This window comes from Staurois parvus, unplaced genomic scaffold (assembly GCF_062004578.1).
Source record: "Staurois parvus isolate SC_StPar_1 unplaced genomic scaffold, SC_StPar_1.0 ptg000373l, whole genome shotgun sequence".
In the NCBI taxonomy this organism is placed as follows: domain Eukaryota; kingdom Metazoa; phylum Chordata; class Amphibia; order Anura; family Ranidae; genus Staurois; species Staurois parvus.
Window position 1 is genome coordinate 262,530 of NW_028318169.1, and position 23,999 is coordinate 286,528.

The window sequence follows — 23,999 nt, forward strand, 5'->3', positions numbered from 1 at the left end:
CTGGAACAGGGTGCGACAAATCGCAGGCACCTGGAACGGTGCGACAAATCGCAGGAGCCTAGAACAGGGTGCGACAAATCGCAGGCGCCTAGAACAGGGTGCGACAAATCGCAGGCGCCTAGAACAGGGTGCGACAAATCGCAGGCGCCTGGAACGGTGCGACAAATCGCAGGCGCCTGAAACGGGGAGTGACAAATCGCAGGCGCCTAGAACAGGGTGCGACAAATCGCAGGCGCCTAGAACAGGGTGCGACAAATCGCAGGAGCCTGGAACGGGGAGTGACAAATCGCAGGCGCCTAGAACAGGGTGCGACAAATCGCAGGCACCTAGAAATGACGTCCTGGCGCCTGGGTTCACATACTGCCTCCCGTGGACCTCAGCGGGGAGTCGCACCCCAACCCACTAGCAGGGGTCTCCAAACTACGGCCCTCCAGGCATTGAGGATCTGCAAGTCCCATGAGGCCTTGCAAGACTCTGACAGCCACAGGCAAGACTCCCAGAGGCATGATGGGACTTGTAGTACTTCATAGTTTGGAGACGCCTGCACTAAGGCAATGCAGCTCCGCCACATGTGCATTGTAGTGCGCCGCATGGTGATGCGCTTGGCTTGTATATACCCGCAATAGTCGGCATGCAGTCCTTGGTTGGCACCGCTGGGATTTGTAGTTCCACTTCAGCTGCAGAATCTGCCCCCATCTGTGCGTCCCTTTCAGTGTAACCCGCGGCCGCTCACAGAATGGAAACCATTCCTACCAGAGGCAGCACATGACAGGCATCCAACCCTCCCGCCTCCTACATACATTCGGCATGAGGTCACCTGTGTGCCAGAACCGCAGACGTCACGCCTCCCGCACATCAATCCTGCGCTCTGCTGGAATAGATTCTTCTTAAAGGGAACCCGTCCTCACAATTCACATCCATTCACTGGGACACAATGCCTTCAAATCACTGAACCCCTGGTGGCAGTACACCCTTCCCCCTTCCTCCGTCATTCACCCTCCGCTCGCGGTACACCCCTCCCCCTTCCTCCGTCATTCACCCTCCGCTCGCGGTACACCCCTCCCCCTTCCTCCGTCATTCACCCTCCGCTCGCGGTACACCCCTCCCCCTTCCTCCACCATTCACCCTCCACTCACGGTACACCCCTCTCCCGTCTCCGCCATTCACCCTCTGCTCACGATACACCCCTCCCCCTTCCTCCGCCATTCACCCTCTGCTCACGGTACACCCCTCCCCTTCCTCCACCATTCACCCTCTGCTCACGGTACACCCCTCCCCTTCCTCCACCATTCACCCTCTGCTCGCGGTACACCCCTCCCCTTCCTCCACCATTCACCGTCCGCTCACGGTGCACCCCTCCCCTTCCTCCACCATTCACCCTCCGCTCACGGTGCACCCCTCTCCCATCTCCACCATTCACCCTCCGCTCACAGTGCACCCCTCTCCAGCCTCCACCATTCACCTTCCGCTCACGGTGCACCCCTCCCCTTCCTCCACCATTCACCCTCCGCTCACAGTACACCCCTCCCCTTCCTCCACCATTCACCCTCCGCTCACGGTGCACCCCTCCCCTTCCTCCACCATTCACCCTCCGCTCACAGTGCACCCCTCTCCAGCCTCCACCATTCACCCTCCGCTCACAGTACACCCCTCCCCTTCCTCCACCATTCACCCTCCGCTCACAGTACACCCCTCCCCTTCCTCCACCATTCACCCTCCGCTCACAGTACACCCCTCCCCTTCCTCCACCATTCACCCTCCGCTCACAGTGCACCCCTCTCCAGCCTCCACCATTCACCCTCCGCTCACAGTGCACCCCTCTCCAGCCTCCACCATTCACCCTCCGCTCACGGTGCACCCCTCCCCCTTCCTCCACCCAGTACTGCAAGGGTCAGATGCTAATTTTTGTCCATGGTACCGGGAACAAAATTATTTCTCTCTCGTTCCCGCGGGCTTCTTCCATGCAAACAGCCCCCTGAAGCGTCTTATCGGGGCTGCAGCTGGCGGTAGCAGCTATGATGTCACGACATACAACGCAGGACTAAGGGTCCTGCATTGTAATTAAGGTCTCCAAGGGCCCGCCCACAACCTGAAGCGCTGGTGTGAATGGGTGCTGGGGGGGTAAGATTTAAAGGCTCAAGATTTTTTACATTCATGTATTCTACGTATAAAAGGTAAAAAAAAACATGTTTTTTCGGTCACAAAAACATCCAAAAACAGTTTTTGACCAAAAAAAAAAAAAAGTTTATGACCGGAAAATACTTTTTTTTTTTTGGTCAAAAAAAGTCCAAAAACGCCGGGGGCCAAATTTCTTTTTGCAAAATGCTAAAAACTGCAAATACAGAAAAACGCTGCTAAATGCTACTGAAAAAACGTGATTTACACAGCTAACGTTACCAGCATGCCCCCCCCAGTGTGCATGGAGCCTTAGGCCGGCCATACATAGGTTGAAATTCAAGCGATATTTCGTCTGAAAGTTGGACTTAAAGAATAATCGGCTGATTTTCGCCCTGTTAGTGGGGTCAATGGCACCGGCTGATTTTCATGGCTCCTCCCCTTTTCGGTGATCGGGCATGTTGGAAAATTTGTGACAAACGATTTTCAACTCAATTGTAAGATCGTTTTCCGAAAGGAATATGCGCGTGAGCCGCGACCTGGAAGGAACAGAAGTTTCGCCTGTTATATGGGGGGAACTTTATGACTCGGATTTTCTAAATCCTTGATGGCTCCGCCGGATTACTGAGCGAACGACATTTTTGGACGAAAATCGTTTGGAATTCGAACCATATATGTCCTGCATAAGGAACGGTCCTTTTTCCTGATCTTCTGGACCAAAATGAAAGGGAAATCGCACGGCCAGCCTAGTCTCTTGTATTCCCCGGAGGTCGGCCTCAAGATCACAGCGACACGCGTGCGCGTTACATAGAAGCCTCTTGTCTGACACAAAGGACGCTGGTCCGCCGCCATGGCGAGGTAGTCCGTGGTGTCGGTGGTTTGCCGAAGTAGCCCGGAGCATGAAAGACGCCTTTGATGGGGCCCAAAAACATTGACGCTGCTGCGTGTGGAGTGTTTGGCGATGACGTGCAATATTAGTATATGGGGGGGGGAGGGGTACACATTGGAGTTCTGTATAGAGAACAGAAGCCGCTTGTCCTTCTAGGACTTCCAAGGACACCTCCGGCAGATTATTGGACTTCTCAATTTATGCCAAGAAAAAAAAAATGTTCACTTTTTTTGCATCCACAGAAATAGATCTGTCCTGGATGGCGGCCTTCAGATCCCAAACGCCGCGCTGCTGCTTGCGCTCCGGGGATTGCGGAAAAATATTTTTCTCCTTCGTCCTCCATGGGGCGGAGCTTGTGGAGTTTTTTGAGTTTCCCCAACGGCTCTCCTATGTCTGATGATAGACTTCAGTCAAGCGATTATTAAAAAGGACAATTTCAGTTTGAATTCAACCCCCCCCCTCCCCCGACAACCAATCACTGGCCCCCTAATCCAACCCAGACATCTACTTACCTCACTCTGGAGTAGTGGCCCCCTAGTGCCCAACATTCTCCAAAGTGTCGGCCGTGCAGGATGACAGGGGGGGCCATACACGAAGGATGTCAGTAGGGGGCCATGCATGAAGAATATTGGGGGGGCATACACAAAGGATGATGGGGGGAGGGCCATGTGCGAAGGATGACAGGGGGGCCCACACGAAGGATGTCGGTAGGGGGCCATGCATGAAGAATATTGGGGGGGGGGCATACACAAAGGATGACGGGGGGGAGGGCCATACGCGAAGAATGACGGGGGGAGGGCCATGCACAAAGGATGACGGGGGAGGGCCATGCACGAAGGATGACGGGGGAGGGCCATGCACGAAGGATGACGGGGGAGGGCCATGCACGAAGGATGACGGGGGGAGGGCCATAGGCGAAGGATGACGGGGGGAGGGCCATAGGCGAAGGATGACGGGGGAGGGCCATACGCGAAGGATGACGGGGGCCCATACGCGAAGGATGACGGGGGCCCATATGCGAAGGATGACGGGGGCGGGGGGCCCATACGCGAAGGATGACGGGAGAGGGGGCCAATACGCGAAGGATGTCGGGCGGCATACACTAAGGGTGTCGGGGGTACAGGCACATTCTGTGGGGGGCCATGCAACCAGGACCAGAGAGGTTTGGATCAGAGGAGGGTACACATTGATAGAGGCCATCACTGTCAGGGAAAGGCAAGAGATACTATATTCAGGGTGCAACATGAACCATCATCAGCCTCCATTGTTCAGAGAGATACAAAGTAACATTGTTTATAAACCGATCAGACGGGGGATGGAGATACAAAGTAACATTGTTTATAAACATCGATCAGACGGGAGATAGAGAGATACAAAGTAACATTGTTTATAAACATCGATCAGACGGGGGATGGAGATACAAAGTAACATTGTTTATAAACATCGATCAGACGGGAGATAGAGAGATACAAAGTAACATTGTTTATAAACATCGATCAGACGGGAGATGGAGAGATACAAAGTAACATTGTTTATAAACATCGATCAGACGGGGATAGAGAGATACAAAGTAACATTGTTTATAAACCGATCAGACGGGAGATGGAGAGATACAAAGTAACATTGTTTATAAACCGATCAAATGGGAGATAGAGAGATACAAAGTAACATTGTTTATAAACATCGATCAGACGGGAGATAGAGAGATACAAAGTAACATTGTTTATAAACCGATCAGACGGGGATAGAGAGATACAAAGTAACATTGTTTATAAACATCGATCAGACGGGGATAGAGAGATACAAAGTAACATTGTTTATAAACATCGATCAGACGGGGATAGAGAGATACAATGTAACATTGTTTATAAACATTGTTCATACAAAGTTGCAGAGTAAAGTTGTTACTTTGTATTTATTCAGCGTATTCTCCAGATCACACGGAGTTCCCATTGCCAGATCTCTGTAGAGCTCCTGGCTCCATCGACTGGCTGCAACCATAAGAGGGAGGTCGCTTGCCCTCCTATTTTAGGAACATCGATTAGGAGAGTCAGGACAAAAGGTGATGTAAAAAGTAACATTTGATTGTACTAAAGAAGAAGAAAAAAAGCCGCCTTCAGGTTTCATGTTTTACAATGAGGTCAGTTTTCCGGTTGTGTTTGCTGTTCCTTCTGATCTGCATTGAGAACTCGGCGTCGGCAGAGAGATCCTCCAGCGTGCTGAAAACTATCTGACCATCGACTCCCATCTGTCGGCGAACATTTTGCAGCCGATTTCCGCAATCATCATTCAGAAATTTGTCATTGAAGTTTATCATTTTATTCCAGGTATTTATATACTGTCAGTGTACGCAGCGCTTTACATATATATTGTATACGTTCTGTTGGCTCTACAACCCCCTCCCCCCCCCCAGCCTTGGAGCGGATGTGTCTGGTTGTACATCGTGTCGTATTGCTGGGAGATGTTCTCCTCTCATCAGTCCGGAATGTCTGTTTTGTGTCCTGTGACTCAGGAGAAGGACATGCTTTGTTAGTCAGAGCCGGCTCCTCTCTACCAGAACATCGCTAGTCACAGCATCTGGAAGGTCCGCCCTCGATGGGAGCCACCGACACCATGGGAGCCACCGACACCATGGGAGCCACCGACACCATGAAAGACGCCCACCGGCCACAGGAGAGAAAATTCTTCATACGAAAACAAAAGCCATTGATTGTTCAGGTGTAAAAAAAAAAAAATAATAATTTTAAGTCCTATTTCTAGGACCCCGAGGAATGCGGATCTTGTAATAACATTTCTATTGTCTTCAGTCATCACAAGTTCTGGGAAGATTGACTGCAGCAATCTAGAAGAACCCCTTTAATTCCAACACTCCCCTTCAGTCTTGAACAGGCTCCTCCCCTTCATTCTTCAACTGGTGTATCGGCTCCTCCCCTTCAGTCTTGCACAGGTGTACCGGCTCCTCCCCTTCAGTCTTGCACAGGCTCCTCCCCTTCAGTCTTGCACCAGAGGTACCGAATCCTCCCCTCCAGTCTTGCACCAGGAGGTACCAGCTCCTCCCCTCCAGTCTTGCACAGGTGCAGCGGCTCCTCCCCTTCAGTCTTGCACCGGCTCCTCCCCTCCAGTCTTGCACCGGCTCCTCCCCTTCAGTCTTGCACCAGAGGTACTGAATCCTCCCCTTCAGTCTTGCACAGGTGTACCGGCTCCTCCCCTCCAGTCTTGCACAGGTGTACCGGCTCCTCCCCTCCAGTCTTGCACAGGTGTACCGGCTCCTCCCCTCCAGTCTTGCACAGGTGTACCGGCTCCTCCCCTCCAGTCTTGCACAGGTGTACCGGCTCCTCCCCTCCAGTCTTGCACAGGTGTACCCGCTCCTCCCCTCCAGTCTTGCACCAGAGGTACCGAATCCTCCCCTTCAGTCTTGCACAGGTGTACCGGCTCCTCCCCTCCAGTCTTGCACCAGAGGTACCAGCTCCTCCCCTCCAGTCTTGCACAGGTGCAGCGGCTCCTCCCCTTCAGTCTTGCACTGGCTCCTCCCCTCCAGTCTTGCACCGGCTCCTCCCCTTCAGTCTTGCACCAGAGGTACTGAATCCTCCCCTTCAGTCTTGCACAGGTGTACCGGCTCCTCCCCTCCAGTCTTGCACAGGTGTACCGGCTCCTCCCCTCCAGTCTTGCACAGGTGTACCGGCTCCTCCCCTCCAGTCTTGCACAGGTGTACCGGCTCCTCCCCTCCAGTCTTGCACAGGTGTACCGGCTCCTCCCCTCCAGTCTTGCACAGGTGTACCGGCTCCTCCCCTCCAGTCTTGCACAGGTGTACCGGCTCCTCCCCTCCAGTCTTGCACAGGTGTACCCGCTCCTCCCCTCCAGTCTTGCACAGGTGTACCCGCTCCTCCCCTCCAGTCTTGCACAGGTGTACCGGCTCCTCCCCTCCAGTCTTGCACAGGTGTACCGGCTCCTCCCCTTCAGTCTTGCACAGGCAGGGGGCTGTGATGTTTTCACTAAGCTATGTACAGCACCCTGTTGGCCCTCCCACCAGGCATGATCTGCCTGCATTGTATACATTGCATAGGGAAGCACAGAGACCAGGTAATGACATCACTCGGACTAAGATAAGATATATAATGAAAAGGAAACGAGTTATTTAAAAAGGTCATTAATGTATTGAGTGTGGGAGAATCCACTCATACCCGGTCTAGGTGATGGGTGTCACAACATGTAGACTTGGAATAATAGGAAGGAAGGTGCGCTCGATGTCCAAAAGAATGCAAGTTCGATGGTCAATTAAGAGGTAATTATAGTGACAAGCATATCAAGGCAACGCGTTTTGGGAGAAAAGGGCTCTCCCTTCTTCAGGGCTGCTGCTGCACACTATTAATTGAGGATTCCTGTGTCAGTTATATACAGTATTTGCGAAATTGCAGAGGTAAAATTGGGAACAGCTGATCCTCCATGGGCAGCACAAAAGGAAGTGGGAAGAATCACGTTTGCGGTGACCCCAACAGCATTTAAAATGCTAACTCTTAAAGACACGTCTTGTCCAGTTTGGTGTGGAGGAACTTGAGAGTCCTGGACAGAGCCTTGACCTCAACCCTACGGAACTTCTTTGGACCTCAAACCTACAGAACACCTTTGGACCTCAACCCTATGGAACACATTTGGACTTTAGCCCTATGGAACACATTTGGACCTCAACCCTATGGAACGCATTTGGACCTCAACCCTACTGAACACTTACGGGATGAACTGGAACACCAATGCTGAGCTATATCTTTCCGTCCAACATCAGTACATGACTTCAACCCTATGGAACACATTTGGACCTCAAACCCTATGGAACACATTTGGACCTCAAACCCTATGGAACACATTTGGACCTCAAACCCTATGGAACACATTTGGACTTTAGCCCTATGGAACACATTTGGACTTTAGCCCTATGGAACACATTTGGACCTCAACCTTACTGAACTTATTTGGACCTCAACCCTACTGAACACTTTCGGGATAAACTGGAATACCAATGCGGAGCCATATCTTTCCGTCCAACATCAGTACATGACTTCAACCCTATGGAACACATTTGGACCTCAACCCTACTGAACACCTTTAGGATGAATTGGAGCACTGATTGTAAACTAGGGTTTTTTTTTTTTTGCACCCAACGTGAGGCTCAACACGTGAGCGAGGTCTTCTTAACCAACTTCAGTACCTGACCTCACAAATAGATAAATTCCCACAGACACCCTTCAAAATGTTATGAAAAAAAATCTTCCCAGAAGAATGGAGATTGTTATAGCTACTAAGGTGGGCAACTCCATATTAAAACAGGAATAAGGGGAGGGGGGCTCCATATTAATGGGCATGGTTTTGGAATGAGATTTCCAGCAAGCCCATACAGATGTGACCATCACGTGTCCAAAAACTGGCCATATAGAGTGTATAGTAGCTATGTGCTGGAAGCCTAGCGCTACATAGAATATAATGTTTATGTAATACTCCCCGTATGCTCAAAATAGAATTGTAATGTGATGTGATCCAAGTCATGTTCAGACTTTGTAAAGTTTTACAATGTAGTGACAGATGACATGATCTGACAGGTGACGAATCCCAACTTGCCGACAGATGAGATATAATGACACAGCGATGTATTGCAGCATAATCTCAGGTGACTCCTACGGCGACAGCGCTGCTGGGACAAGCGAGATGTTATCACAGCGAAATGCCGAGGAAAATCCCTACAATTATATATATACAGTTAGGTCCATATATATTTGGACACAGGCACAATTTTAGTTTTTTTCAGGTATTTACCAAAACATATTCAAGCTCTAGTGGATATGAGCGGACAGTGTGCCCTCTCAGGTGTAATTTGAGGGTATGTACATCCACATTGGAGGAAGGGTTTAGGAATTACAACTCTGAAGAGTAGCCATCCCCCCTTTTTTGAGGGACCAAAAGTAATTGGACGATTAAATATAATCAAAAATAAAATGTTCATTTGTAATATTTTGTTGGGAATCCTTTACTGGCAATGACTGCCTGAAGTCTGGAACCCATGGACATGACCAAAGACTGGGGTTCCTCCTTTCTGATGCTTTGCCTGAAGTCTGGAACCCATGGACATGACCAAAGACTGGGGTTCCTCCTTTCTGATGCTTGCCTGAAGTCTGGAACCCATGGACATGACCAAAGACTAGGGTTTCCTCCTTTCTGATGCTTTGCCTGAAGTCTGGAACCCATGGACATAACCAAAGACTGGGGTTCCTACTTTCTGATGCTTTGCCTGAAGTCTGGAACCCATGGACATGACCAAAGACTGGGGTTCGTCCTTTCTGATGCTTTGCCAGGCTCTACCTGCAGCTGTCTTCAGTTGTTCTTTGTTTGTGGGTCTTTCTGCCTTTAGTTTTGGCTTCAGCAAGTGAAATGCATGCTCAATTGGGTTGAGATCAGGTGATTGACTCGGCCATTGTAGAATTGTCCACTTCTTTTCCTTCACAAGCTCCCGGGTCGCTTTTTGCAGTGTGTTTTGGATCATTGTCCATCTGTACTGTGAAGCGCCGTCCAATCACCTTTGTTGTATTTGGCTGAAATTGGGCTGACAGATCTGTAAACACTGCAGAATTCATCTGGCTGCTTCTGTCACATCATCAATGACCCATAGCCACTGGAAGCCATGCATGCCCATGCCATCACACCGCCTCCACCCATTCATCACATTGCCTCCCCCCATGCCATCACCCTGCCTCCCCCCATGCCATCACCCTGCCTCCCCCCATGCCATCACACTGCCTCCCCCCCATGCCATCACACTGCCTCCCCCCCATGCCATCACACTGCCTCCCCCCCATGCCATCACACTGCCTCCCCCCCATGCCATCACACTGCCTCCACCCATGCCATCACACTGCCTCCCCCCATGCCATCACACTGCCTCCGCCCATGCCATCACACTGCCTCCGCCCATGCCATCACATTGCCTCCGCCCTTGCCATCACACTGCCTCCGCCCATGCCATCACACTGCCTCCGCCCATGCCATCACACTGCCTCCGCCCATGCCATCACACTGCCTCCTCCATGGTTTACAGATGATGTTTTGTTCCAAGCCTTCTCCACACTATTTTCTTCCCGTCTTCCCGTCTGGTACAGATTCATCTTAGTTTCATCCGTCCAAAGAATGATTTTCCAGAACTGGTCCGGCTTTTTTTAGATTTTTTTTTTTGGCAAAGTCTAATCTGACTTTTCTATTCTTAAGGCTTATGACTGGTTTGCACCTTGTGGTGAACCCTCTGTATTTGTGGCGATTCCTCTGTATTTGCTCTCGTGAAGTCTTCTCTTGATTGTAGACTTTGACAATGATACGCCCACCTCCTGGAGAGTGTCCTTCACTTGTCTGGATGTTGTGAATGGGTTTTTCTTAACCATAGAGAGGATCCTGCAATCACCCACCACTGTTGTCCTCCGTGGACTCCCATGCCTTGTCATGTTGCTGAGCTCACCAGTGCGTTCTTCTTTCCTCAGAATGTACCAAACTGTTAATTTGGCCTCCTAATGTTGCTGCAATCTCTCTGATGGATTTGTTTAGTTTTTGAAGCCTTACAATGGCCTGTTTCACTTGCATGGACGGCTCCTTTGAACCCGTGAGGTAGGTTCACAGCAGTAGATTCCAAATGCAAATACCACACTTAGAATCAACTCCAGACCCTCTACCTGCTTAATTGATGAAGAAATAATGGAGTAGCCCACACCCGGCCGCGAAACAGCTTTTGATTCAATTGTCCAATTACTTTTGGTCCCTTGAAAAAAGGGGGGATGGCTACTCTTTAAGTGCTGTAATTCCTAAACCCTTCCTCCAATGTGGATGTACATACCCTCATATTACACCCGAGAGTGCGCACTGTCCGCCCATATCCATTATAGAACTATAGGTGAGTATGTTTTGGTCAATACCTGAAAAAAACAAATTGTGCCTGTGTCCAAATATATATGGACCTAACTGTATATAAAGTTATAGGGATTTTTCTCGGCATAGACACATGCCCACATGTATGGCAGAAGCTGATTGGTTGGTAGACTTTCACTTCCCATAGGATGTGCATTGTTTTTAATTAACCCCCACCATCCCTTGTGACGTGCTGCATGCCCCCAGGGTTAGAATCAGTTAATCTGTCCTTTGTTTTGGGCAGGAAAAGTGCGCAGTCAGGATTTCACAGTTCACCAATCTCAGGGGTACAAATAATGCAGCAACTGCTTAGAGGAGAAGGTGGGGGTGGGGAGACTTGCCAAATGCAGATATTGTGGGGGATCAGCGCAGACAGAGGGTGGTACATTGCCATCATTCAATGACACGGCTCTTCTATTCTGAGCCGCCAGAATCCTTTTCTCAGTCTGCTTTGCATTGCTGGAACACAGATTAGGTGACTTGGCAAGTGGTGTGTATGTGGTCAGTGCAGGTTGGGAAGATTAGGAATGGATTACCCAGCTTGTCTTCCCTAAAAATAATCCTGAAATGCTCTCTTAGTTGTCACTGGAACAGCCACTGGAAGATTGACCCTCTATATTATGCTGACCCATTGGGGAGACTTTACTTCAGTTACAATCTTGAGATCCAAAAGGAAGCCGCATAAATCCCCCCCCCCCCCAAAAGTAGGGAATCCTCTTAGCTGTTCCCCAGAGCAAGTGTCCCCACTGGAAGATTTCCCCGAAATTACTTTTCTGGTGACTCTGGTCTTGAGACGCAACCGGAAGTGAGAGAAGATCGCTCCAAAAGGAGAGTAATTCTCTTAGTTCTCACCAGAACAAGTGCCCTGAATGGAAGATTTTCGCTTTATGTTCTGGTGGCCCACTGGGGAGATTTCCCTTCAATTCCTGTATTGAGACACGAAGAGAGGAGCCCTCTACGAAGCAAGGAAATTGTCTGTTTTCATCAAAACAAGTAGATTTCCCATCTATTTTTGCTTTGTTGACTCACTAGGGAGATTTTTCTTCAGTTCCTGCCTTGAGACACTACAGAAATTGAGTGGAGATCATTCCAAAGGGAGTCCTCTCAGTTCCCATTTCAAGAAGATTTCCCCTCTATTTCTGTTCTGGTGAAAAATTAGGGAGATTTTTCTTCAGTTCCTGATTGAGACATAACTGGAGGAGAGAGGAGATCTCTCTGTAGGAAGGGAAACCTCTTCATTGTCCCCATTTAAAGAAGATCTCCCATAGTTTATATTCTGGTTACCCATTGGGGAGATTTTCCTTCAATTCCTGTCTTGAGACACATCAGGAGGAGATCAAAGGAAGGGAATCCCTCTTAGTTATCAGAAAAAAAGTGTCCCCACTGAAAGATCCCCTCCCACTCCACTCTCCCGCGTTTCTCTTCTGATGACTGATTGGGGAGATTTTTCTTCACATCCCATATTTAGATACAACAGGAAGTGGAAGTAGGTCTCTTCAGAGAAAGGCAATCCTCTTGGTTGTCATCAGAACAAATGTCCCTATTGGAAAAATGTTCCCTCCATTTTTTGTCCTGGTGACCCATTGGGGAGATTTTCCTTCCATTCTGGTCTTGAAACACTATAGGAAATGAGAGAAAATCTTCTCAAAGAAAGGGAATCCTCTGTTAGTTTTCATCGGGACAATGGTCCCCCAATGGAAGATTTCCACTCTAGTTCTGCTCTGGTGACCCATTGAGGAGAATTTCCTCCAACTCTAGTCTTGAGATGCAACAGGAAGCTTGAGGACATCTTTCTTCGAAGAACGGAAATTGTCTTAGTTGTCATTGTAACAAGGAGATTTCCCCTCCATTTTTGCTTTGTGACTCACTGGGGAGAATTTCCTTCAATTCCTGTCTTGAGATACTACAGGAATTGAGTGGTGATCTCTCCAAAGAAAGGGAGTCCTTCTAATTGTCCCCATTTGAAGATGATTTCCCCTCTTTTTCTGTTCTGGTGACAACATTTGGATTTCCTCTTGGTTTTAGTCCTACATCTCCAAGATCCGCCCGTTCTTAACCTCTGAAACCACTAAGCAACTTATTCCCTCCCTGGTCATCTCTCGCCTTGACTATTGTAACTCCCTCCTCATTGGCCAACCTAATCGCAGGCCATCACCTCTTCAGTCTATAGTGAATGCTGCTGCCAGAATCATCCACCTTCCTAACTGTTCCATATCTGCCACCCCTCTCTGCCAATCCCTCCACTGGCCTCCATTCAGTATCCTCCACCCATCTCTGCCAATCCTTCCACTGGCCTCCATTCAGTATCCTCCACCCCTCTCTGCCAGTCCCTCCACTGGCCTCCATTTAGTGTCCTCCACCCCTCTCTGCCAGTCCCTCCACTGGCCTCCATTTAGTGTCCTCCACCCTCTCTGCCAGTCCCTCCACTGGCCTCCATTCAGTGTCCTCCACCCCTCTCTGCCACTCCCTCCACTGGCCTCCATTCAGTGTCCTCCACCCCTCTCTGCCAATCCCTCCACTGGCCTCCATTCAGTGTCCTCCACCCCTCTCTGCCAATCCCTCCACTGGCCTCCATTCAGTGTCCTCCACCCCTCTCTGCCAATCCCTCCACTGTCCTCCATTCAGTGTCCTCCACCCCTCTCTGCCAATCCCTCCACTGGCCTCCATTCAGTGTCCTCCACCCCTCTCTGCCAATCCCTCCACTGGCCTCCATTCAGTGTCCTCCACCCCTCTCTGCCAATCCCTCCACTGGCCTCCATTCAGTGTCCTCCACCCCTCTCTGCCAATCCCTCCACTGGCCTCCATTCAGTGTCCTCCACCCCTCTCTGCCAATCCCTCCAATGGTCTCCATTCAGTGTCCTCCACCCCTCTCTGCCAATCCCTCCACTGGCCTCCATTCAGTGTCCTCCACCCCTCTCTGCCAATCCCTCCACTGGCCTCCATTCAGTGTCCTCCACCCCTCTCTGCCAATCCCTCCACTGGCCTCCATTCAGTGTCCTCCACCCCTCTCTGCCAATCCCTCCACTGGCCTCCATTCAGTGTCCTCCACCCCTCTCTGCCAATCCCTCCACTGGCCTCCATTCAGTGTCCTCCACCCCTCTCTGCCAATCCCTCCACTGGCCTCCATTCAGTGTCCTCCACCCCTCTCTGCCAATCCCTCCACTGGCCTCCATTCAGTGTCCTCCACCCCTCTCTGCCAATCCCTCCACTGGCCTCCATTCAGTGTCCTCCACCCCTCTCTGCCAATCCCTCCACTGGCCTCCATTCAGTGTCCTCCACCCCTCTCTGCCAATCCCTCCACTGGCCTCCATTCAGTGTCCTCCACCCCTCTCTGCCAATCCCTCCAATGGTCTCCCATTGCCCAACGAATAAAATTCAAAACATCCATCATAATGGCTATGACTAAGGCTTATTGCCGAAACGCGTAAGCCAATTTATATGCACATTTTACTCGCTCAATAAAGTTTTTTATTCTGGAAGACCATTGACGGTTATATCAATCTTCATCATTCAGGGGTTCTAACCCTTCCACCTGCCAGATGTGCTTTAATTAATAAACCGTGTCACATGTATGTGTACACAGTGTAGCAATGCAAACCGCAATGTGTCAAATATCAAACCAATCATATTCCTCCATACTTAAACTGGAACTCCGAGGGATGAAGTTGGGTTGCTCGTGCTGCGTCCTGGTTCCTTGCCGGATTTGTGGCTGAGCCCGGTGTATGAAATAAACCTCCATTATTGCGCAGTCTATATTTAGAGGGCGAGGGTTTCCTTCCAAGAGCCCGGCTACAGGGAATGCTTTCTGATGGTGGAGTGATTACCGGACACATTTGAGCATCGATTATGACAGCCGTCACAAATTGTGCTCACCGAGTATAAAGTCAAAAGGATGGAGGTAAGCGGGCAGAAAAGACGGATCTGACAATCTGCTCACGGAATTATCTCAGGCTGTGGACGTGAAGTACAGAGATCCTCCATGTACAATAATGGGGCGATAGTTATAGAGCTGCTCTAAGCAAAATGTCTAAATACAGACGGAACCGCCCTACAGGAACTGTTCTGCCTGACAAGTTTCATAGACTGTATAAAGTTTTGTTGTGCCACCCACGCCTGCAGTGCTGTATATGGCTGTACAAGGCAGTCTGTGGTGGCACTTCCCTTTAACATGGCAGTCTCTTGCAGGAGCAGGCTAAGCTCCCGTGGCAGTCTCTTGCAGGAGCAGGCTAAGCTCCCGTGGCAGTCTCTTGCAGGAGCAGGCTAAGCTCCCGTGGCAGTCTCTTGCAGGAGCAGGCTAAGCTCCCGTGGCAGTCTCTTGCAGGAGCAGGCTAAGCTCCCGTGGCAGTCTCTTGCAGGAGCAGGCTAAGCTCCCGTGGCAGTCTCTTGCAGGAGCAGGCTAAGCTCCCGTGGCAGTCTCTTGCAGGAGCAGGCTAAGCTCCCGTGGCAGTCTCTTGCAGGAGCAGGCTAAGCTCCCGTGGCAGTCTCTTGCAGGAGCAGGCTAAGCTACCGTGGCAGTCTCTTGCAGGAGCAGGCTAAGCTACCGTGGCAGTCTCTTGCAGGAGCAGGCTAAGCTACCGTGGCAGTCTCTTGCAGGAGCAGGCTAAGCTACCGTGGAAGTCTCTTGCAGGAGCAGGCTAAGCTCCCGTGGCAGTCTCTTGCAGGAGCAGGCTAAGCTCCCGTGGAAGTCTCTTGCAGGAGCAGGCTAAGCTACCGTGGAAGTCTCTTGCAGGAGAAGGCTACGCTACCGTGGAAGTCTCTTGCAGGAGAAGGCTACGCCAACATGGCAGTCTCTTGCAGGAGAAGGCTACGCCAACATGGCAGTCTCCAAAAGCAGGATGTGGTAACAAAACATTCTGTGTCAGAAGTGGGTTTGGTGACACGACATTCTCAGTCTCTTGCTGAAGTGGGATACATTAACATGGCAGTCTCTTGCGGAAACTGGCTATGGTGACATTGTAGCGCCTGGTCTGGAAATATAGCATGTGTGTACAAGTTATGCATGTTTACAGATGTATCATATGTGTAGATGGTAGGTACTTGTGAATATTTGTGTATATGTACATACAGCTTGTATATATGTTTGTATTTATATATTGTGGCAGTACAGTGCCCTGTCATACTGTGAGAGAGGATATGTGGCACCTGGGGTTCTCATCCATAAAGGGTAAGGGGCTCCAAACTGCAGATCTTATGAAGATAAAACTGGATTTTCAGTTTCTTCTGGGATTAGTAAATCCTGGTTGGGGTCCTGGAGCTTAGGGGCTTTGTAGAGACTCAGGAGGGATGAAGTCTCGAATCCAAGGTCAATGTATTGCTGACATGCAGCATCTCGTGATTGTGCGGGTCTTCATGGTATGGGAGCTAACTCATGGCTCCTTGCCTTGGAGACAGGAGGCTCCAATATTCCCAGGAGTCTGTGTGGCTGCAAGGGAGCAGCTAGAGATGGTATATTGGTGCACACGGGTTTGTGACAGTACAGTATCCCACTTCATGGTGCAAGAAGGGATAAGTGGCACCTAGGGTTCTCATCCATAAATGGTGAGGGATTTCAGGATGCATGTCTTATGTGGATAAAACTGGATTTTCAGTTTCTTCTGGAATTAGTAAATCCTGGTTGGGGTCCTGGACCTTAGAGGCTTTGTAGAGACTCAGGAGGGATGAAATCTCAAGTCCCAAGTCCATGTATTGCTGACATCCAGCATTCCCTGATTGTGTAGGCATTAATGGTATGGGGAGTGGACTACAATTCAGGGCTCCAAGCCTGGGAGATAGGAGGCTCCAACCTCCCGGGGGGTCTGTATGGCTGCAAGGGAGTAGCTAGAGAGGGCGCATGAGTGCTCAAGGGATCACGTTCTGTCTGGTGAATAGAGACAAGGGCCAGAGCAACACTGCTGCAAAGTGAAAGCCAAACGGCTGAAGTATTGGCTCAGGTTCACCAGGTCAATGTTGTGATAGCACTTCAACGGTCACTAGAGGATTCCCTTCCTTTGGAGAAATCTCCTCTCACTTCCTGTTATGTCTCAAGATAGAAACTGATGGAAAATCTCCCCAATGGGTCACCAGAACAGAAATGGAGGTGAAATTTTGAACTACGAATACATGTATAAGCACAGTGGCTACATGGTGAGCACTTCCGCCTGGCAGTACTCGGGTCGTTGGTTCGAATCCAAACCATGGCACCACCTGCCTGTCTAGCAACACTCAGCAACTCTGTAACTCTGAGGAACTTCAGCAGTATGTAACGTTCTTAAGAGTACATTGGTCAGGAGTATATCCTATGAAGCCTAAAAGGTACAGAGTGCAGTAGTCAGGCGTATGAAATGTACACAGAGTGCAAGGCTCAGAAGTGCATAATATGCAGAGTGCAGGGGTCAGGAGTGGGTATTGTAGAAAGTGCAGGGCGTAGAAGGCTGGAAAATGGAGTGCAGTGGTCTGGAGTTGGTAATGCACAGAGTGCAGGGCTCGGGAGTGTGTAATACTAAATTCAGGGGTCAGGAGTGGGTAATGCACAGAGTGCAGGGTTCAGAAGTGTGTATTACTAAATAGAGGGGTCAGGAGTGGCTAATGAACCAAGAGCAGGGGGTCAGGAGTGGGTAATGCACAGAATGCAGGGTTCAGAAGTATTATTAAATGCAGGGGTCAGGAGTGGGTAATGCACAGAGTAAAAGGGTTCAGAAGTATTACTAAATGCAGGGGTCAGGAGTGGGTAATGTACCAAGTTCAGGGGTCAGGAGTGGGTAATGTACCAAGTTCAGGGGTCAGGAGTGGGTCATGCAGAAAGCACAGGGTGTAGAAGGCTGGAACATGAAGTTCAGTGGTCAGGAGTTGATAATGTACAGAGTGCCGGGCTCAGAAGTGTGTAAAGCAGAGTGCAGGGCTCAGAAGTATTAAGAGTGCAGGAGTCAGGAGTGCATAACACAGAATGCAGGGGCTAGGGGTGGGTAACAGAGAGTGCAGTGCTCAGGAATATTAACACAGTGCAGGGGTCAGGAAGGAGTACCAAAGTGCAGAGCTCAGAAGTATTTAGAACAAAGGATGCAGGGACCAGGTAATGCAGAGGGTGCAGGGACCAGGTAATGCAGAGGGTGCAGGGATTAGGAGTTGCATAATGCACAAGGCATTCTACAGAGCACACCCAAAAATGACCCCTTACCGCCAGTACAAGTCCCCACACAAAATTATTCAAAATGAACAGCCCGAGATTTCCCTCCCAGCACACCCCCAGTATAGACCTGCCATCCTAGCCTAAATCCTCAGTATAGACCACCCCCCACCAGAAGCACAGACAACTCCCCCTCTTCGGTGCAGATCTCCCCCATTAACTTACCAGAAGCAGCAGCAGAAGTTCAGAGCGAGGGGGGGATCCTCACTTCGGCTCTGTCCTCATGTTACTGGAGTCTCCCCTTGGCTCTGCACTGCTGCACATTTAAAAAATAATAAATATTATCAGGTGCTAACACCAAGCGCCCCCTGATTATTGCGCGGTCATGCAAGATTGTACCCATGTGAAATTTTTATAATTTTTTTTCTCATAAATAGAGCTTTCTTTTGGTGGTATGTACTTACCGCTGGGTGTTTTACTTTTTGCACTAAAACAATAAAAGTGCAAAAAAATTGAAGAAAAAAAAAAAGTTTCTTTGTTTCTATTATAAAGTTTTGCAAACAGGTAATTTTTCTCCTTCACTGATGTGCGTTGATGAGGCAGCACTGATGGGCACTGATAGGCGGCACTGAGGCAGCACTGAGGTGGCATGGATAGGCGGCACTGATGATGGGTACTGATAGTCAGCACTGATAGGCGGCATTGACTGGCACAACTGCTGGGCTGCACTGATGGGTGGCACTGCTGGGCACCAATCATCAGTGCCCTGATGATCGATGTTGATCCCCGCTCTGACAACTGTCGGTTCTCGGCAGTACTTTCCCCACGTTCTGACAGCATGAGGAAAGTGCAGCCGAGAACCGGCAATTGTATTTCCTGGTGATCAGCGTGTCATTGGACATGGCTGATCACGTGGTAAAGGGCCGCTCACATCACGTGATCAGCTGTGTCCGTAGGACACATCGATCACAGAGATTGCTGGGGGAGCGCAGGAGAGCGCGTTCTGGGAGGACGTCATATGACGCCCTCCCAGAACTGGCAGGCCGCAGTGCAGCTGTCATTCAGCTATCTGCAGTCGGCAACTGGTTATGAAAATTCAAGCAAGTTTGAAAACATAACCAGTCACCCTCTTCCTTGCTCCTGCTATCGCCAGAGAATTTTACGGAGATTGACAATGATTCTGGCAGTTCATATTCCTGACCGATAAACCTGTCTGTAGATTGCTTCAACCCGGGACTGTGTGTATGGAGTTAGAGCAGTGGTCTCCAGACTTCGGCCCATGGGCCAGATGTGTGCCTTTATCCAGCTCTTGTGGCACCATTCCTTCCACTGACACCGATGAGGCACCATTCCTTCCACTGACACCAACTATGAGGCACCATTCCTTCCACTGACACAAACTATGAGGCACCATTCCTTCCACTGACACAAACTATGAGGCACCATTCCTTCCACTGACACAAACTATGAGGCACCATTCCTTCCACTGACACCACCGATGAGGCACCATTCCTTCCACTGACACCGATGAGGCACCATTCCTTCCACTGACACCGATGAGGCACCATTCCTTCCACTGACACCAGCTATGAGGCACTATTCCTCCCACTAATACCAATGATAGGGCACTACTCCCACTGGTCACAGTCTAGCCCCGCCTTAATGACAGTAAACTGTCTTTGTCTAGAAAATTTGCAGAAAACCCCCCACCCCCGAGTTAGAGAAAAGAAAACCACGCTCTATTTCATGTAGGTATTCATGCTTACAGCCACCGATCTACAAGAATGAAAAGCAAACGCAACTATTGGGATGCATTGGAGGTGCAAGTGCTTTCTCTTCCCCTCCTGCATTTTCTATCCTCGAACAGTGGAAAGGAAGGACTTGCCACAGACAAGAGCCAAGAATCTTCACCATCCAACACACCTTCATCAGATGCCTGTCCTGCTACGACACGGCATAACACAACCGTGACACGGGGGCAGCCATCTGACACACTTGGAAATATGTCGGATGCTGAAGATTCCTCAGCCGCCTTAGCACTTGAGCAGAGCAAATTAAAGACTCCCTGCCTGCCAGAGGAGGTTAGTATTAGGAGCCTTTTTTTTTTGCAAGTGCTATAATTTGTAACAAAAAGGCAACAAAGTAAGCCCATCCTAACTAATAGGAACTCCGTCATTTCTGACCATTCCTCCTGAAAGTGCTGGTGGCCTGATCCTCATGAGTACTTTGACCACTGCCCGAGAACAATTATGCAGATTGGGACCTCCGACTTCCTTGGTCTTCATACTTCTTCTGGGTTGGATTCTCAGATAATGTTGAACCAGCTGGTCAGCATGACGGCCAGAAAGTATGTCTACAATGGTAGCCTCCATATTTCTTTTGTGACAGGTGTCCTCACGAGTTCAGGAAGTCCTTCTGATGCAAAAGTATAAAATAGTTGGTTATTTTGACCCTTTGTACATCGGTATTCCATGTGCTAAGTAATGCTTCAGAACTTGATATTCTTTCTTCTCTTTGTTTTCCAGGTTTTGATGAATAGTTGAGATTAGCGGTGGACTTGTGTCAACAACATCCAGTTATTGGCTTTTCTTGGATTTCTACAGAGGGCTCGCCTGAGAAAATCTCAGATTAACTTCATAAACATCGACTGGGATTACCGAACTAGCAAGAAAAGGGATTCCTTGTGCAGACTGTCAAGATGCCTATTCTGAAACAGCTGGTAGCCAACCCCAATGCATCCAAAAGGCGCTCACGGGCTGACCTCACGGCAGAAATGATAAGTGCCCCCTTAGGGGATTTCCGGCACACCATGCACATAGGCAGGGCAGGAGATGCCTTCGGAGACACGTCTTTCCTGGCCAAAGTGGACGATCAGCAAGAACCAGAAGAATCGACTTCCAAGCCGGGATTATTGTCTCGAACCTTTCGCAGCAGCAAACGCTCCCTTTCAGTGACAAGAGGTGACCGCAGGGACATGCTGGGGTCACTCAGGGACTCAGCCTTGTTTGTGAAGAATGCCGTCTCTTTGCCTCAGCTGACTGAAAAAGAAGCTGATAAAAGCACAAGCAGAAAGTTGCCAAAGAGTTTGTCTTCCAGCCCAGTAAAGAAAATTCCCGAAGAACAACACATGAACGGAGCATCTGCTCGTAGCCCGGCACCCATTCCAGACCCCATTTTAGCAGAGAAAGAGTTTGGAGATCTAACAGACTTGCCAGATACGGCTCCCAAAAGCACCTACGGCATGAAACATGCAGAGTCCATCATGTCATTTCATATTGACTTGGGCCCATCCATGTTGGGCGATATATTGAGCATCATGGACAAGGATCAGTGGGAGCAGGATCTTGACCTAGGTCTCGACAAACTGGATGGAAATGGTGCAAACCGTCGCCAACACTCTATGCCTTCTAAGCCAACAGGTCCCTCAGCAGTTATTCCCTCAACAAAAGCTGCTCATGGAAGCCTTCCTACATCCAGCAGAAACAATAAAATTCAGCCAACCAAAGAAAACCATTCAGTTTCCAGAGGTTCCTCAGGAATCCCAGAGGAAAAACCAAGAAAGGGAAGAGACTTCTCCTTCATGGATGAGGAGGAGGAGGATGAGATAAGGGTGTAGAAACTATTGACTTTAGTTTTAAACACAGTTGACAAGCTAACCAAGAGCAGGTCAGACTGGCTTATTCCCGCTTTGATCTGCGCTCAAGACGTTGGGATTCTTCCTGGAATCGCCCCCCGTTATCTGGGAGGTCTACAAAAGCTCTTTTTGGAGTTCTGTAGGCATAGTACAAAGTAATAGCAATAACACCCAACGTTCTGAAAGGTAGATCGCCTACTTCGAAGACTCAAAAGAGGCCAAGGTCTGGCCATGTGGAAAGGGTTATCCAACACGATGGGAAACTTTCCTGAAACACTACGAACAGTCTGAAGGAAAACATCTACATGCAAATAGGAGAATACTACACAAGATGTTTTTCAATTGGTTTAAGGGATCCAAAAATGAAAACTATGGGAATTTATCACTACAGCTTCTTTGTTTACCCAAAATATACTTCTGTGGCTGCCTTTTTTTTATCCAAAACTTCCAGTTCTTGCTGTTTCTACCCAACTTTTTGTTGTTGTTTCTACCCATGTTTTTGTACGTTCCACCTTTCCTCGAACCCCCACCTCCTTACCTGAAAATTGCTATAGAAGCTTTTTAGGACGTCAGGTATAAAACCAGAACTCGTGTTCAACTGTTGTGCCTGTAAAGTATATTTTTGGAAGTTATTTTCCAATAAATGGTGTTCCATTTGACTGGAAGTCACATTGACGCGGTGAGACTCCACGTCCACGTTACATGTGACACGCATGTATATAGACAATCACTATAGAGGGGTCTCTGGCTGCAAACAAGAAACAAGGATTTAAAAAGTGAAATTTTTTTCTTCACCACCAAATGCAGCCGCGCGACAACGGATGGGAACGTCAGAAGAACGCCGACCTTCGGGTAATTGATAGGACCACGTTTGTGAACGTTCTACAACACTAGTCACATGGTTTCGTGTGATGTCACCCCTAGAATTCTTTGCTATTTATTAACCTTTGCCAGTGAAGTGTACCATACCAACTCCTTTAGCAGAGATGACATTTTTCCTGTGGGAATGATACTAATCTTTAGAGGAACTTATCCCTAAAAAAAGAAAAAACTTCTTCTTGTGTACAAGGAGGTTATTTTTTTGTATTATTTATGGTGCTTGGAGTAAAATAAAAGTGACACTATGCATTTTGTCTCTTTCTGTACACCACACCAAATAGACCCGGGAAGATCTAAACACAATCACTGTCATCTCATCTGCAGCTTTCCTTAAAGTAATACCCAGCGATATGGTCATAAAGTTCCATGGTCAGGCACTTCCTGTTATGGGGTGACAACAGTCTCCCACTTGTGCTCCTGTGTTAAACAGTATAGTGCTGCTCCAGGCCGGCCTGTTGCCACAATCTCATACACACTTCCCACTTGGGTGTAAGCTCGGCTTGTCACGCTGAAATGAAAGCACAAAAATCTGGACCGCTTCACTCCAAATGAAATCCATATTTAATGTAACATAAAAAGCAACAAAAATGCAGCAACAAAGCACTGTGGGGTTAAGAGAACAAAAGTCAACGTGTTTCACCCTGTATCAGCACTTAATCAGGACTCCATAGGAGTCCTCATTAAGCCCCGATACAGCAACAAAGCACTGTGGGGTAGGAGAACAAAGTCGACGTGTTTCATGCTGTAGCAGCGCTTAATCATGACTTGTATGGAGGCATGATTAAGCACTGATGCAGAACGAAATGATGTGTTGACTTTGCTTGCATTCCAACAAAATACAGCAACAAGGCACTGTGGGGTAAGAGAACAAAATCAATGCTTTTCATGCTGTATCAATGCATTTGACCCTGTATCGGCACCTAATCACGACTCCATAGGAGTCATGATTAAGCGCGGAGACAGCGCAAAGCATGTTGACTTTTATTACCCACAGTGTCTTGTTGGAACGAGAACAAAGTCAACACGTTTCACACTGTATCAGCACTTAATCATGGCACCATAGGAGTCATGATTAAGCCCCGATACAGCAACAAAGCACTGTGGGGTTAAGAGAACAAAGTCAACGTGTTTCATGCTGTAGCAGCACTTAATCATGACTTGTATTGAGTCATGATTAAGCACTGATGCAGCACGAAATGTGTTGACTTTGCTTGCATTCCAACAAAATACAGCAACAGGGCACTGTGGGGAATGAGAACAAAGTCAATGCTTTTCATGCTGTATCAATGCATTTTCACCCTGTATCAGCACCTAATCATGACTCCATAGGAGTCATGATTAAGCCCCGATACAGCACGAAACAAAAATACAGCAACAAAGCACTGTGGGGTAAGAGAGCAAAGTCAACGTGTTTCATGCTGTAGCAGCACTTAATCATGATTAAG

The 23,999-nt window shown here is 48.9% G+C and overlaps 1 protein-coding gene across 1 annotated transcript in view; it reads left to right on the forward strand.

The window, feature by feature from the left end:
- CDC42EP4 (CDC42 effector protein 4) overlaps positions 1–22,803 on the forward strand; it is a 44,938-nt gene extending 22,135 nt beyond the window's left edge. Inside the window, exon 2 of the mRNA XM_089685366.1 lies at positions 20,567–22,803. Coding sequence (XP_089541492.1) covers positions 20,740–21,657 — 918 coding nt within the window. The 5' untranslated portion in view covers positions 20,567–20,739 and the 3' untranslated portion in view covers positions 21,658–22,803. The remainder of the gene's footprint in view (positions 1–20,566) is intronic.
- The last annotated feature ends 1,196 nt before the right edge of the window (positions 22,804–23,999 follow it).